The following is a 17,072-nucleotide window of genomic DNA, read 5'->3' on the forward strand; positions in this document are numbered from 1 at the left end:
GAGTTTATTTATTCAGTAACATAATAAAATAGGAATATTACATTGGCAGAAGTGGATTTAAGGAGCATAAAATATTGTTTTAAAATGGGAAAACATTGGGATCATTTTCAGGAACCTCCTAGAAAACTTTCCATTTATAATGCTACTTTTTCATAACTAATAGGAGTAATATGCAGCCTTTCTAGAATACAAGGCAATCACGGTACCTAAGTAGTACATGCATTCCACTGCATACTCAGACACTATTATAGAGAGGTACTTTTCTAATTACTTAAGCAATGGTTTTCAGCTCATTCAGTGCTTTGTCTAAACAGCATTAAGACATATGAAAAAGCAAACAATTATACGTACTTAGGTATAAAACATTTCGGTAAGCAATTATCCAAATTCACTCATTAAATTAGAACACTAACTGCTTCGTGTGTAAGCCTAGTTTGAGGTGATGACTCACCTCTGATGAGACTTCCCCAACTTTAAAAGTAGCTTTAAAAAATGAGGTTGGAGGGGGGGTAAATTACCAGTATATTCAGAAACACAGCCAAAACAAAGAGATTTGGATTCGAAGACAGAGTTCAGAAGTGAACCAACTATTTTTGTACATTAGATTAATTGCTTCTTTGTTCAAAATTCCAAACCCAGGTGATATTAACCATACGTATGATGCATGACATCCAACCAAACTGGCACTTGAAGGAAGTTACTGCTTAATCTAAAGGAAAGAGGTCGCCACCAGACTCCTGCATGGGGGTTAAATTCCTTATATTAGTAAAGTAGGCTTTCAGATTCCCTAGCTTTTGATACTTTGGAATCTTTTGTGTTTTCCCTGTAGGCAAATCTAAGACAAGCTGTAAGATTTGTGAGGACACTTACCCTCCCACTTGGATAGTAATATGTGTTAATTCTAATACTTATTATATAAATAGAGCAGATCTGACTCATTTAGTGGGCAAGCCCCACATTCTGAACTATGCAAGTCAAGCTAGACTCTGTGGCAAATGATTCGTTTTCTCAGCAGGTTATTAAGGTGATCTGCAATAAGGCAATTCTCACTTAGCCTTTGGCCATAGCCTGAGTCTTTAAAACAAAGTTCTAAACTGTAGATCACACAAAATGGTATAATTTCCTTAGCAGGTGGTTAAGGGAATCTTCAGTGAAAATGCAATAGAGAGAATATGAGTTTTTAGAAGTCTCATTGAGTTAACGAAGCTCTCCCTTCCAATCCATCATATTCAGTGATCCAAGAAACTGAATTGGAAATAGAAATAAAGCGTTTGTGTAGTTAAAGGCATGAAATTCCACGATGTTCCTTAGACTTCTCGCTCGTACTTCCAGAACAGGAAGGGATTCGAGATAACAGTATTACTTCATTCCTTTAGAGGGAAGTAGATTTAAAAAGTTCTTACCCTCTTTAGAACTTTTTACAGTGTTGATTAGTGCTCATCAGAAAATAAGTGAGATCACTGAGTTCGTTTGCATATGCAAATTAAATGGGAAATCCATAAATACATATTTATCCCCAGTAAACCAATCAGTACAGCACAATACAACATAAAAGAGAGGGAATCTTACTTCATATACATATGTAAGAATAAAAGCATTTTAATAAAAAAGTCTATCATTTTTATTTCAAAAAAAGCTTTCCATTTTAAACATCATCGTTACTCAAAAGTCACACTGAAAGTACTATCAATAAATGCCTTTATGATTTCAAGTAAATGACTTTCCTTATTGTGAAGATTTGCTTTCAATCATCTTTTTTGTCTGAGGTGCTCTCGTCAAGATTTTCGGGACTGACTTTATTGCTGGCCATCAAGGGAGCTGCCTGGACTTCTTTCGGCAATGAAAACACATGGCACGTCTGGAGGTCTAAGTAGGTTGTAAATATCTTAGCATATTGTGGATGCTTTAGGGCAAAACATTTAAATTCCTCTAGAAGAGAGAAAAAAATCCAATAAATAGAGACAAATCTTTTGGCATGACGCAGATTAATATAGGACCTACATGATATGATTATTGCAAAACCCTATTACTCGACTCTTACAAATTATACAGCCACTTTGGAAGACAGTTTCCCCATCCTCTAGGAGAACTGAGGATGTACCTGCTCCATGACCTGTTGATTCTATTCCGAAGTACATAACCTAGAGAAATTTGTGCTTGGTGTTTTCTGGGAGACAGGAATCGGAATGTTTACAGCGATATTAATTATGACAGGTGAACAGTGGAAATGACTCAAGTCTATCAACAGCAGAAATGGTGATGCACAGCTGGACGGCAAAGAAGATGAACAAACAGGTGTGTTGTAGCAATGTGGACGGATCTCAAGGCCACAATGTTGAATGAAAACAGCCAAATACAAAAGAACACGTTTGTATGAGTCCATTTTATGAAGTTCGAAAACTCAGCCAGAGCTAACACATAATATTTAAAGATTGTACTTTTGTGGTGAAATGCTAAAAAGTAAAGCAAGGTAGAGAGTCCTTGAACATCAGGTTAGCTAGGCACGTCTGGGTGGCTCAGTCGGGTGAGCGTCTCATCTTGACTTTGGCTCAGACCAAGATCTCATGGTTTGTGAGAACGAACCCCATGTTGGGGGACTTTTAAAGTCAGGTCAGTCATGCCTGCTTTAGGAGAGAGAAACGGGTCGTCCCTGGGAAGGTGTACAAGGGTTTCCTAAAAAGCTCTATTTCTCTCTTTTTTTAAGTTTATTTATTTATTTTGAGAAATCAAGAGANGGTGGGGCAGAGCGATTGGGAGAAAGAAATTCCCAAGCTGACAGCACAGAGCCCCATGCAGAACTTGAATACATGAACCCTGTGTGACCATAACCTGAGGCAAAACAAGAGTCAGACTCTCAACTGACTGAGCCCCCCAAAAAGCTCTATTTCTTGACCTGAACAGTGGTAACATAAATATTCACTCTACGAAAGCTTGTGATGCTCTATGTTTATGTTTCATTCAATTTTCTGCTATTGCTCATGACTTTTTATTACTGGCTTTTCAAATTATTTTATCCTTTAATTCTGGCAGCCACATTCACAGTCTTGAGAAGCTGGGCCCTGACATGTGATTGATAAAGACAAGTAGAGGGTACAATGTATAATCATCATATCATAAGACCCCTGAGCGTTTGCCTCTTTCTATCTTTGGTGCTTTGGATTTAGGAACTGAGGGGGAGGTTTAGAAGGCTAACGAAGTTAACCATCAGAGTTTGAACGTCAAGCCTCCGATAACCTGAAGTTTCTGAAGTATGATGCTACCCTCAGTTCTGAAGTCCCTCTACCCTTTTTTGTTTGGATGGAGAAAACTTTACTGAGGAAAAGGAGCCTAGGCTTCGAATCAGTGAGCTGTCCAAATAAAAGGATTTTTAACCCCATGTTCTATTTCTATTTATTTTTTAAAAATCCTTTGATGACCCGGAGTCTATTTCACAGCACGTTAGACTAACTAGCAACTCCTGGAGAAAGAAATAGGTCTCAGAGATGAGGAAGCTGCCAGACTGAGCCCGAATCATGCTTTGCAACAGCAATAGTAATTTGCATTCGTAGACCACTTTCTGTTTCCGAATCAGGTGAGCTATTAACATGTTCTTTGAATGTTCTTTCTTAACATCCAAAACAAAGATTCATCTGCAGGAGTCTGTCTCAGTGATGAAGGCACAGAGGACTTACGTGACTTTTATGGAAAGTGAACAGGAGAGGTGATCTACTGAAACCAAGGTCTGTCTTTCAAGACCTGTGCTCAATCAGAAAAGTCAAGGTCTCTGTCCTCTTTGGGGACGTCACTGACATTAAAAAGTGACTCCTTTCTAGAAGAAGTGCTGTGAACTGGCTAACCTGTGGAATTTGGGCATGAATTTGGCTAATGGAAAACAGAGAAGGAAAACTATTTAAATGGTCACATCCTGATACATTTCAATAGCTATTCTTTTATAAAATCATACTTAAACGCCTCCAAACAGTCCTGCAAAAAAAAAAAAAGGAAATTGGGGGAAGGGAGATATTCTGTCTTCTCAGAAAGAAAAAGATTAAACACCGAAAAACAAAGCAGATAAAATTATTAAAATTGACGGGTAAAGTTATGACTACCTAACAAGTCATTTTTGGCGTAACTTCCACTGAAATAGTTACTCCAAATGGTTGTTCAGAATTTGGCTGCTCAGAGCAATAAACAGTCTTACTTGTGAAAGGAAAATGGTTAGAGAATTCGCACACATGGGGCTTATGACTCATACATTTTATCTCAGGATGTACTTATTGTTCCTCCTTCCTTCCCTCCCTCCCTCCCTCAGTCCCCCCCCTCCTTCTTCCCCTTCCTTCCTTCCTTCTTCCTTCCTTCCTTCCATGAACTCATTAGAGTAAGTGCCCCAGGCATTTAATTACCTAAAATAGAATGAAGGGCAGGCAGAATGATAATAATTAAAACCAGAGAGTAAAAGAAGTTTGTGATCTAATTCCCTCATCCCATGAAAGTTAACAAGCTGAAACTCTTTGCATGCTAAGGAAAGAGGCCTTCAAGAGGAATCCCCCTGCAGCCTGCAGGAAAAGGCGCGGGGACTTAAGCCACCTTGATGTGAATGGCACAGCAAAGCCAAGGGCAAAGCAAGAGTCACCTGGGGCCTCTCCACTCAGGTGTTTCTCAGTAAACGTATTGGGAAATGCGTGGAAACAGAGGGACTAGCCTTCAGCCCTAGGGGGCTTGTTTTGACGTGTGGACTCAAGCCATCCGGAGAAAGCTTGGTCACTGATGGCTGCACCCGCCATTTGGCCACAGGGTCTTCTTCTGCCTTGATGGTCCCAACTTCGCAGGGGTGCCATCGACATGGGAGAAAACGAACCCACGTGAAAGTTTACCTAAGCTGCTAACGATGAACACCAAGAGACGCTTTAGCTGCTACCATCCATGCTGGTTCCCCAGTCCCTACCCCTCTACTGTGGTCACACCTGCTTCCGTTGACTTGCTCAGTTTTGCTTGGCCAAGGAGATAGCACAAGGGAAAAGACCCTGCCAGGAGGGGCAGCAGGTGACAGGTAAGGCGGGGAGGGCAGAGGTCCAGGCTCTAAAACCAGACTATCCTGGCTTTTGAATCCTGCCTCTGACACACTCTAGCTGATGATCTTGGGTAAGTTATTTAAATTCTACGCATCTCAATCAAATAATAATTAAGAATGCTGATTAAACAGGCCTGCGATAAAGATTTATTAAAAAATGTTTAGAAGAGCACTTAGCATCTAAGCCCTTGGTTATTAGCTACTCCCATACCACTACTCCTATTATTACTGTCAACATCATTATTACCCTTATTTCTGTTAATAGAATTAGTGGCCTTCCGCTTGAGTGTCCGTCCGAAGTCAGGAGGCCTCCGGGTAAACGAAAGCGGAAACCAAGCTGCCTACTCACCATAGGAAACAGAATCTCCCTGGGCTATTTCCTGGAAGAGACCAGAAACATCCAGGTCGGGCACCCCGAGGGAGGCCTGCAAAATGGTGGAAAACTCTTCCTCTGTGATGTAGCCATCCTCATCAAGATCAAAGAGCTGAAGGAAAAAGAAGATAAAATAGAAGACTGAGTGCCAGCAGGATGGAAATGGTGTGGAGGAATTGCAGAAAACCGTTAATAATTCCAACAGTGATCGTGCGAGCAAGGGCGAGCGAGATGTGCGTGAAGGAAGAATGCTCTCTGCTGCCTGTGGCGCTCCGGCGTGGAAAGAGACAGGATTAAGACATGAGTGACGACGACAGTAAGTTCTGGGGACGTGGGAGTCCTGTGGAGAACAAGAGGAATCCCATGGGAGACGTCAGGGGAAGCTTTACCCAGCTGACACGAGTTGGGTCTTAGAACACAGAGAGATATTCCTGGAACATACAAGCACTGGCAGGTGAGTGCCGGGGGCTCGAACCACGAGCCTGACAGACAAGCAGGACTCATGCCATGAGCGATGTGTGACGCCTCGCCTAACCCTGTGGGATTATGATGGTGGGGGATGCGTGGTGAATCCAGAGCATGGAGGATGGATTGGCGTCGGAAGGTTGGAAAGACTAGAGGCGGGAGAGCCAATTAAGAGTGTGGAGTGGAGGGGCGCCTGGGGGGCTCCGTCGGTTAGGCATCAGACTCTTGATCTCGGCTTAGGTCATGATCTCACAGTTCATGAGATGGAGTCCTGCATCACCAACACGCTGTCAGTGGAGAGACTGCTTAGGGTTCCCTTCTCTCCCTCATCCTCTGCCCCTCCCCCACTCATGCTCGCACACGCACTCTCTCTCCCTCTAAATAAACAAACTGACTTAAAAAAAGAGTGTGAGGTGGAGAAGCGGGAAGGGCAGGATGGGGCAGGATTCACAAGAAAGCAGAGGCAGAGCCCGTGGGGACGGACAGGAAGGAGCAAGACCGGGCTGGGGTGCTCCAGCCTGGGCACCTGCCATGAAGTGGGGCACCCTGCCAAGCACGGGGGAACAGGTGCCCGGCGAGATCAAGAGCGGGACCTGGAGAGGTAAAACCTGAGCGGGAGGGGTCAAGGGGGAGGAGGAGATGAAGTAACGGCCCACAGGGTAGAACACCACTGCGAGGCCAGGCAGGAAGCCAGAAGGTTTGCTGGGTCTGGGGGTCAGGAGGTCTGGATGACTTTAGGACACACAGTCTCAGGGAACCAGAGCTCAGGTGGTGCTGGGAAACCAGGAATGAGGAGAGGTGAGCAGTGGAGGCAGCAGGCATGGGCTCTTCGGGAGACCGTGGGGTAACAGGGAGGAGGCAAACGGGGCATTGGCCAAGCACAAAAGGAGGCTGACGTTAGGAAGGGCGAGCCTGAACATGTTTATAGGCCGAGGGGAAAAGGCAGTAGGTGAGACGGGTTGAAAGTCAAGTGCCAAAACGGTGATCATTGTTAGATAATTAATACCCCATATTTAAAATCTCCTGGGCATTAACGTTTTCAAATGATGTACGTACTGATTCTCTGCAGGCACTGATCAGAAGTGTTGTTTACTTGTGTTCACCAATTGCACCCTCACGGGGTCCTGGCCAGGGTAGGTGCCAGCATTAGCTCAATCTTCCGTACAAGAAAGCTGATGAGGCCTGAGACAGCTAGGTCACTTCCCCAAGGCCACACAAGTGGTCGGTGGTACCCCCAGCATCCAAATCCAGGCAGACAACAGTGCCTGCCACTAAGGTCTCTACTTCGACCAAACACACGATCAATACCAGAAAACTAACGGGCATTACAGAAGGTGTGATCATCGTGAACAACAGGCACAAGTTGACTAGTGTCTGAACTGTCCGTTAGTCTGGGAGGGGAACTCTGGCACTGGAGGGTGGTAATTTGCTGCCCAAGCTGAGAAAGCAGGGACTTCTCCATTTTCTGTTACTCAGCCCCAATATGAGGGAAAAGACAGTGCCACAGTGAAAAGTGAATTAGCGTTTGTTTACGCAGAGGGTAGCCCAGGGCTCAGCAGCGGGTCACACCCCGCTCCTCACAAGTGCTAAGCTTCCTTCCGAGGCCTTCCATTCCTAAACACTCCTCAGCAATTCATCTGTCACATTTGGTGCTTTGGTGGCTCTCCCTTCTGTGGAAATTCCCTTCACGTGTCCATACTAGGGGCTTTTACATCTCTCCATCATGACTACTCCAGACTGCGCCCCTCACTGAAATGTTCAATTTCCCTCAATTACTCATCGCTCCCAATAGTCTCCCTGCTGCAGAGTAAATCCCCCACTCCGGGCTCTGGTAGGAAGCTCAACACCCCAGTTTCCTCTGGGGGCGTGGTATCTCCCCACTGCATGGAATATGGCGGGACTCTTAGCCAAAACACCCTGTCTTTCCAGCAAGCACACGCTCTTTCCAGCAAGCCCAGTTGGACCCTCCCTGGACTGCAACAGAGGACATAATTGGAGTTGCTCATTCTAACTGCAGAGCAGTCCCTACAGCTGGCGCCTCTGGAGTCGCTGCCTCTAAATCCACCCTTGAGCCCCCTCCCCGGCCATATGGTGATTTTCTATGCCCATTGCTCATGGCTGAAGAACTCTACCTCCGCAGGCCACTGTGATTGTGGAATGAGGTCAAGGACAGGGAGTTAATTGGGAAGCGCTTCCCAAGTACAAGGATATGACAGAATCCTGTACGTATCAATGGATAACACTAAATGGAACATAAAATGTGGCAAAATATTTTTGAAACATCGAACACACCTGAAAAAGTTTTGAAAAATAACCAAAGGAAAGCAGGACCCTTGCCTTACAGGAAAAAGAGTTAATTATAGGTTCAGGTCTTCCTTGCCTGCCTCTGCACCAAACCGAGGTCAAGGCTAGAGAGAGAGATCTCAGGATGTCTTTAAAAACAATAATTACTGTGACTGAGGTCCAGATTTTCTACCGGGTCTTTCATCGGTGAACCAAAAGTGACCATTTGCTCAGCCAAACTTATTATTATGGATGCAGTCCCAAAACAGAAACAGAAATATCTGGATTGGAATCAGTTAGCTATGTGTATAATTTTAGGTTTTGTGATGAATAAGTCTGTAAAAGCCAAACGTTTTAAACTTGGAAAAAGTTCTGGCCGTTGCCTTCTGACCATCTGCTAAGCATCAACCACTTGGGATCTTTAGAGGCCCAACAGTTAACTCAGTTTTAACGGATCTGAGGTAAAAAGTTGGGTTGGGGACTTTGCCGTCAATGACAGAGCACATGAACGTTCTTGAGGCTTGCCATGGTGGCCCCTAAAACGCGAGAAAGGACTCTTGGAGGAGGAGTCTCTCTAAACAATAAAGGGGAAAGAAAAGCTTGTGGGATGTTCTTCGGAGAAAATCAGGAAGAGAGGGAGGTAGGGAACAGGAACAGGGCAGGTCCTCGGTGGTCACAGTGGGCGGGAGCAGAGAGACCACCGCGTGGCTGAAGGATGACTCAATACACGCAGCTTGGTACCAAGACAAACAGGGGATCGAGTCTTTGCTTTCCTTGAGAGCAGACGACACCGCCTTAGAAATGGAAGGGAACATCCTACATAAAATTAAGTAGATGAAGCACCTTTTATCTCAGAAACAGCAAAACCACTTTGGGAATGTATTCTTCCCTCTCCTCTTGGGCACGTAGGCGATAAATGGGAGGTGGGGTCATCACAGTTCAAACCCAGACTCTTCTGAGGCCGAGGCCGGGGCCATGGTGTTATTCCTCTGCCCCGCCCCCCTTCCCTGATATTGCTGGGAAAGTACATGCCATGCCCCTGGAAAACACACAGGGTGGCTAAACTCAGGTTGAGCAGGACGCTCACCTGACATCCCACAACAAAATAAATTCCATCAGGAAAAGACGGAATAGCTTAAAATAGCTCTGACACACAGAGGGAGAAAATGTGAGGATAGAGGAGAACTTTCCGGATGGTAAATCAGGATGACGGGTGGCAGGTGGTGTTTACTTAGACACCGCACTTTGAGGCTCTGAAACGGACAGGCTGGGAAGAAATAATTTTTAAAGCGAATTTGTTAAATTCACCTGCTCTTCAATTTTGATGCCATTAATGAAGCTTCTGCCAAAGACTTCCTTTTCTGCCTAACCAGATGCTTGTGTTTTCTTTATTCTCAGTGGCAATTGTGTTAATCACATTTACCCCTGTGTACACGTCCCAGCAGATCTATAAACTCGGGTAATGGATTCACTGGTTTTCAAATAATACACTTAGAGTCAACACTTGTTCCCGAGGCAGACGAAGATGCTTTCAGCGGGGCTGACAGTACCTTAAATGCCACTTGGATGATGTCCTCCGTGTTGGCAGGGTGACACAGGACAGCCAGACCAATCACATATTCTCGGAAGTCAATGCTGCCATCATGGTTCTGTGAAAGGAGGGGAGGAGTCAATGAGCAGGGCCACCAGTTGAATTACTAGTAATCACAACACAGAGGTGACATCCAGGTATGTCACCCAGCTTGATGCCGTCATGCAGCAAGCCTACTTGGAGAAAGGTTTCTACTGAGAGGGAACAGCAGGCAAGTGGCCTGCCCATTCCCAATTCAGAAGGAGGAAAAGTATATTTCTGTTCTGTAATCAATATGAACATCTAATCATTGAGGCCCTGTAGAGAGGCTCTGGGGCGCCCAGCATGGGTTCTTGAGCTGAGCTCTCATGGAAGTACCTCTTCCAGGCAGGATCTAGGATCTTGGTGGTGGCCCTGCCATGATGGCCAACGCCAACAGATCACTAAAGGGTGACTAAGGTCACTACACAACCATCTATGTATAGCCAATGGAAGGGAAAGGAAAGGGCAGACTCAGGCAATAATTGCAGAGAGATTCTTTCTTCCTTGCAGGCTTGATCTGCAATAAGCCAGGAGCAAGTGAGCCAACCTGAATGACTTCAATGGCCATGTGGTGATGTGAGGCCCCAGGAGACGCAGAACTTTTAAGCATCTAGCTAGTGTATTAGTATCTTTATACCTCAGGAGGTGTTTCATGGCAGTATAAAAGAAGGTGTTGATAATTCTAACCCAGGTTGGCTGAATGCACTGGTCCCTAGTTCCTACACGTGAATTACTCACCCAGACAGGAACACTGAGGATGAAATGGGGAGAAGGAAATTCCGAGAACTGTAAATAGGCCCCTATGATTATAATTCCAGATATTAGAAGCATTTGGACAGCAAAGTCTTCAAGTGATGAATTCCCAGAATGAGTGTGAATTGGTAACGAAAGAGCGAGTGTGGTACTTCGCAGAAGAACAAATGATGTTTGGCGTCACCAAGAGTGTAATCTTTAACCGTGACTGAGTATCTACGTTTCAACCATCAGGAGTTCCTCTGGGGCAAGGATTGCTGTCTCTGTGTGGCACCGTATTTCCATTGCTTAGCACACGTAGATAGGAGCTAAAAACAATACTGCCTTTTTCTCCTTGACTCTTACCTACTACTTTGAGTTCACTTTAACAACTAAAGCAAGTGGGGCAGCTGGGTGGCTCAGATGGTTAAGTGTCTGACTCTGGATTTCAGCTCAGGTCATTGTCCCGTGGTTCGTGAGACTGAGCCCCATGTCGGGCTATGACAGTGCAAAACCTGCTTGGGATTCTCTCCCTCCTCCCTTGCACTCTTTCTCTCTCTCACTCAAAAATAAATAAAAACTTTAAAAATTAATAAATAAAACTGAAGCAAGTGTTCTTCACTGGGGTTTTATGAATGAGCTTGGGGAAAGGGGAGGCTGCAAAGCCCCCGAAATGGTGTGCAGTTTTTGTGTGTGCATTTTTCTTTTTTTTAAATATTTTTCATTAAAAAATTTTTTTTAATATTTCCTTATTTTTGAGGGAGAGAGAGAAACAGAGAGTGAGCAGGGAAGGAGCAGAAAGAGAGGGAGACACAGAATCTGAAGCAGGCTCAAGGCTCTGAACTGTCAGCACAGAGCCCGATGAAGGACTCAAACTCACAAACCACGAGGTCATGACCTGAGCCGAAGTCAGACACTAAACTGACTGAGCCACCCAGACGCCCCTGTGTGTGCATTTTTCTAGGGAAGAAAATTGCAGCTTTTGCCTGCTTCTCAAAGCAACCAAGACTCAAAAGATCAAGAGCCACTTTTACCTTACCACTTTATCTTACTGCAGGGCAAGACTAAAAGGAGAAGCAATTTAACTTCCCTTTCCCATCAGAGAAAATAAAACCAAAAGACATTTCAAGACTTCCCTTAAGTAACACAGTTTATTCTGGAGACAAAAACTCAGGTCCTCTGACTTCCATTTTTGTCTGGTTATCTATAAGGGGGTTGTCTTCTTGATTTGTTTGAAAAAGCGTTAACTTAAAAAAATGTATCATTTGCATTTGATGAAAAGCACTCATTTTAAGTGTGCAGTTGATGTGCTTTGACAAATGTATATGCCAGGGTAACCACCACTGCCACAATGAATTATCTACAGCGTTCTTATCACCCCAGAAATCTCAGAGATGGTAGAGTTTTGAGTGACATTATTTTCTTCTTGGGCCAGCACCATTTTACTTCCCTAAGCACCATGGGGGCAGCTGTTCATCAACCTGGGAGGCCCAGCAACTTTCTGAACCATATATGTATTGTTCAATATAGGCACATTTGTTCCGCAATTGGCTTTCTCGATGAAGCAACATAGGGGCCTTGAAATAGAAGTTCTGAAGAACAGATAGAAGAATGGTCTGTGGACACTGAATACATCATAGATTGTATGACGGGGACTATGCTTTTAAATTTATGTTGTCTCTTTATTGTGAGGCATCCGGTTTTTATCTTTACCACCGAACCCTATGCAAAAGACAGGCCAAGCAATAGAACTCATTTTTCGGATAGAGAAAGAGAAATATAAAGGTCTCTTCACGTTACCACTATTCACAAAGCAAGGTAATATTCTGGACCTCTTATCTATGAATGGTTTTGGCTGACAAAAAGAAGCAGACCTTTGATAATCAATCACATGAGCAATTATATGTTAAATTTTCATCTTAGTAATGTGAGAAGGGGAAAGAAGCATGGGAATCATTCTTAGGGATTTTATTATTGGATTAATAAAACAATACACTGTTAAGTTCCCAACTTTAAAACGATAAGACTTGGAACTGGAAGGAATCTTAGAAATCGCTCATTCGATTAATTCATTTTTACTAATAAAAAATGAATTCATTTTTACTTATAAAAAAACAAATTCATTTTTACTTATAAAAAAAGGGAGATTTTGAAATTTTCACATGGTACAATTTCACATGCTTTTAAAAAACTGCTGAGTAATCTTTTCTCTTTTTAAAAAACAGTTATTTATTTATTTTGAGAGAGAGAGCAGGGGAGGGGCATAGAGAGAATCCCAAGCAGGCCCTGCACTGTCAATGCAGAGCCTCACGTGGGGCTCTATTCCACTTTACTTGACGTCACAAAACTTGCTATTGTCATTAACTACAGTTAAAATTTAGGTAATGAGATTCCCAATCATTCAAATTAAAGCAAGTGGTTTAAGGGGCGCCTGGGTGGCTTAGTCGGTTAAGCGTCCGACTTTCGCTTAGGTCATGATCTCGTGGTTCGTGGGTTTGAGCCCCGCATCGTGCTCTATGCTGACTGCCAGCTCAGAGCCTGGAGCCTGTTTCAGTCTGTGACTCCCTCTCTCCCTGACCCTCCTCTGCTCACACTGTCTCTCTCTCTCTCTCCTAGAAATAAATTTAAAAAAATATTAAAAAAAATAAAGCAAGTGGTTTAAAAATATATATTCAAAAACAAATAATAAACAAGTACACAACCAAGTATATTCCTTTAATCTTTTAATTTCCAATCAGTTCTATGATAAAGATTAATCCTCAAATCTGTGGTTCTTTTCTTTAAAAACCTATTGAACTTCTCTGGAAAAATTATAAACTTAAAAAAAAATCTAGACTTGAAAATATTTTAGGGCCACATTTCAAAGGAGACCATCTTTGTGGAAGGTGACCCTAATCCCTCCATAATCTGTCCTAATCTGGAGGCCAGGACAGCCCCACGTAGGAATCGCGAATTTGGGCTGGATCACTGCAAATAGAAGGGGTGACCAAGCCTTGCTAAAGCTCCTGGCGGTGGGCCCCATCCCTTCCCTGGTGGTCAGCGGGGTCAGAGGAGCATGGAAGCGAGGGCTAGTGGTCACTGTGACCACAGCACCCCTGCGACCTGGCAGCCCCACAGTCAGTCTACACTGGCTTCTAGGACCAATGAGAGTCACTCTAGATTGGCTTCTAGGACCAGTGGGAAGTTCCAGACCACATGTTCAAACATGGCCCACTTAAAACTGCAGGAGGGACAAATGGTGATTTTCCTGTGTCTGATTCTCAGGTATCCGTTCCCAAAAGCTTTTCGTAGTTGAACTTATTCAACATTTTTATTTCTACAGAACCAGATATGTTTTACAACCTTTGAAGTCCAGCAACATTTAAGGGTATGGTTCTGAATACATTTTGAGATGGTAAACTCCCAAGGATAGGACTACGTTCTCTTTGGTGTGTTATCACTGATATTGCCCATGCCGATGAGAGATCATCAATGCCAACAAAATAATTTAAAAGTGCTTGCATAAAAACGAAACTTAGTAGCACCGGCCAACAGAGAAAGGTTTTGAGTCCTTGAAGATACTCTACAAATCCAAAGGAGTTCTATTATTAAAACACAGTAAATTCTCAGTTTTCCAGAGGAGTCTGGAAAGAGGCATTCTGTTTACTCGAATATTCTTATTAAGAGCGCGTTTCTACCCACCTCTGTAATTGTATTACCAATTTTCCAGGAATTAAATTGCTTTAATCCACTTAGCGTTAAACACAGACACTTTTAAGAAGTAATTCTAAAAGCACCTCAAGATCAATAGCTTGTTAAAATATCAGGGCCCTGCAGGTGCATCTGTGAATATTTTTTAAAGCCCCATTGTAAGTTAGTTGCGCAATATTACCGATGAAATTTCTGACTTAAAAAAAATCAGGATTTAAAAACACATGCACTACTACTCAAAAGATATTTAAAATGTGACCTTTAAGATGATGTATACATTTTGAATATTCTCAGAGGTTTGCTTTTCTTAGGTACAGAGCATGTAACTCTTTTTTCTGCTGTTACAGGTTAAAGAATCCAATGGATTATATTAAGATAAAGATGTTTTTCAAAATCAAATGGGAGATTTTGAAATTACAAAGTGTAGATGATACAGTTTCACATGCTTTTTAAAAATCACTGGGTATTCTTCTGTCTTTTTAAAAAAACATTTATTGATTTATTTATTTTTAGAGAGAGAGGGAGAGGGAGAGTGAGAGCGAGCAGGGGAGGGGCAGAAAGAGGGAGAGAGAGAATCCTAAGCAGGCTTCTGTCCCATAAACCATGAGGTCATGACCTGAGCTGAAATCAAGAATCAGACACTTAGTGCACTAAGCCACTCAGGTGCCTCACTGAGTATTATTTTCAATTTACAACATCAATTGTATTGCTTAATGTTAGAAAGTGAAAAATAATGGGATGGAGTGATATGAATCAAAGATGTTTGTCTTAGGCTGTAAGTGTCTTCCATGTAAAAATGGTAATTTTTAAAAAGTTTATCATGTAAATACTCCGTCTTACACTAAAAATGTGCCTTTAGGGGCGCCTGGGTGGCTCAGTCAGTTAAGCATCCGACTTCAGCTCAGGTCATGATCTTGCAGTCCATGAATTTGAGCCCTGTGTCCACCTCTGTGCTGACAGCTCAGAGCCTGGAGCCTGCTTCTGATTCCGTGTCTCCCTCTCTCTCTGCCCCTCCCCTGCTTGTGCACACACTCTCTCTCTGTCTCTCTCTCAAAAATAAAAAATTTAAACATCAACTGTTGGATAAAAACTAAGAAATTCAATCACTTGTCAGGCTGTTGCTTCAAGTTTGGGGTACTTAAAAAAATCCAAAGTTGAGACTGGATTTTCTAATGTCTACTCTAGTGACTGGGGTTATCTGTACAACTGTTCTACGAATTCAGAAGAGACCAGAAGAGAAATGCAGGTACCCTCGGGATGTTTTGCCCCATGCAGTCAGGAAGAGAATCGGAAAGGCAGATAATCCCTTGACCCCTGAGGAGCAAGGAAAATACTTAATATTACCTCTCTTGCGATGTACCTGTCTTAACTTTCAGAAAATATTTAGAATTAAGTGAGGGGGAAAAAAGTGCAGGTCTGTTGCCCTTTCTACAACCATCATGTAGAAAGGTTAAACAATAAGCGTGATATTCTGAGACCTTAAAAGGCATCTTGGCGGCTTTCCCCTTTCTTGGCTGTATTCCAACACTCATGCCTGACATCTGAATGGGTTGATTCTAAAATAGTGATCCTGGTATTAACGTGTGGTTGCTGGCATCAGCCTCGTTCTGGTATGGCCATCCCTGGTGTAAGCAGCACACCAGAGCAGGCTCAAGTTACAAGTCCCTCTCGGGAGGTGGCTGTGGTGGCCTCTGTGCTTGGTTCGGTGCAGGATTATACACACGTGGCAGTGCGTAAATATTACACGAGGATGATGATGGTAACGAGGCCAAATGCTGACCTCTCCTAATTTCACTGGGGATTTCTCACCGGCAGCTGCGGCATTGACCTCTATCAGGTCCATAGTTATGCTTTCCTCTAAATGAGTTGATAGAGGAAGGGAGAATTTATCTTCAAACACAGGAGGACCCTCCAAGGTAGCCGTGGAGAGAGAGGGAGTGCATTAAAAGCCAGAGAAGCGGGAGGGGTAGAGACCAATTAAATAGCAGGCGAGGGGCCTGGGCACTTGCCTACACAGCCCCCATAGCTGAGTCAAATGGAAGAGCCAAACCAAGGGCCACACTCGAGAAAGGCACACCTGCCCTGGCTGGCCACCATGGCTGTTCACCGGAATCACCTGGGGAGCTTTAAAAATACTCATCTCTCCGGGGCACCTGGGTGGCTCAGTCAGTTAAGCGTCCGACTTCGTGGGTTCGAGCCCCACATTGGGCTCTGGGCTGACAACTCAGAGCCTGGAGCTTGCTTCAGATTCTGTCTCTCTCTCTTTCTCTCTGCCCCTTTCCCGCTCGTGTTCTTTCTCTCTTTCTCTCTCAAAAATAAACATTTAAAAATAAGAAAAAAATAACCTTCATCTCTGGGCCCTACCTCTAGAGATAGATTCTTCTTGAACTCATTTGGAGTCGGAGTCAGGCATTAGTAACCACGAAGAGCTCTCCCTGTCATTCTGAAATGCAGTCAGGGCTGAGAACCACTATGATAATAACAGTCAACAATATTTATAAATCTTTACATATCTCTATATTGCTTAAAATGCCAAATAACTGATTACAACTGATGTAAGCTCTTCTTTGTTTTTCTTTTGCTTACTTTTCTTCCGTCTGCAGCTTTCCGAGAGGAACAAAACAAAAAGCTCTGAGGCAGGGCAAGATGTGACAAGAGCTGGCCAACATGAGCTGGGCATGCCTGATTTTGTACTAAGTGCATGTAAGAATGATTAAGCCTGACAGTTTGGATTACAGGTCTGCCCCTCATTCTCCAATGCCCTGACCCTCTTTACAAATACGCCAACACAAAACAAAGTTGCTGCATGCTTATTTTACTAGAGAAACAGGAATCTAAGAATTTCTGGAATTTTAGAGAGCCACTGC

General features: G+C 43.4%; 1 protein-coding gene across 2 annotated transcripts in view; it reads right to left on the reverse strand.

Annotated features, from left to right (window-relative positions):
* Positions 1–1,583: 1,583 nt before the first annotated feature.
* LPCAT2 (lysophosphatidylcholine acyltransferase 2) overlaps positions 1,584–17,072 on the reverse strand; it is a 66,747-nt gene continuing 51,258 nt past the window's right edge. The window contains exons 12-14 of one of the 2 annotated variants that reach the window (XM_077751330.1): positions 9,722–9,820; positions 5,400–5,535; positions 1,584–1,929 (exon numbers count right to left, since the gene is read on the reverse strand). In XM_077751330.1, the coding sequence (XP_077607456.1) occupies positions 1,745–1,929; positions 5,400–5,535; positions 9,722–9,820 (420 nt within the window). In that variant the 3' untranslated portion in view covers positions 1,584–1,744. The remainder of the gene's footprint in view (positions 1,930–5,399; positions 5,536–9,721; positions 9,821–17,072) is intronic. The other variant, XM_077751331.1, reaches the window with a different exon arrangement.

This window comes from Crocuta crocuta, unplaced genomic scaffold, assembly GCF_008692635.1.
Source record: "Crocuta crocuta isolate KB4526 unplaced genomic scaffold, BGI_CrCroc_1.0 scaffold124, whole genome shotgun sequence".
NCBI classification, from domain to species: domain Eukaryota; kingdom Metazoa; phylum Chordata; class Mammalia; order Carnivora; family Hyaenidae; genus Crocuta; species Crocuta crocuta.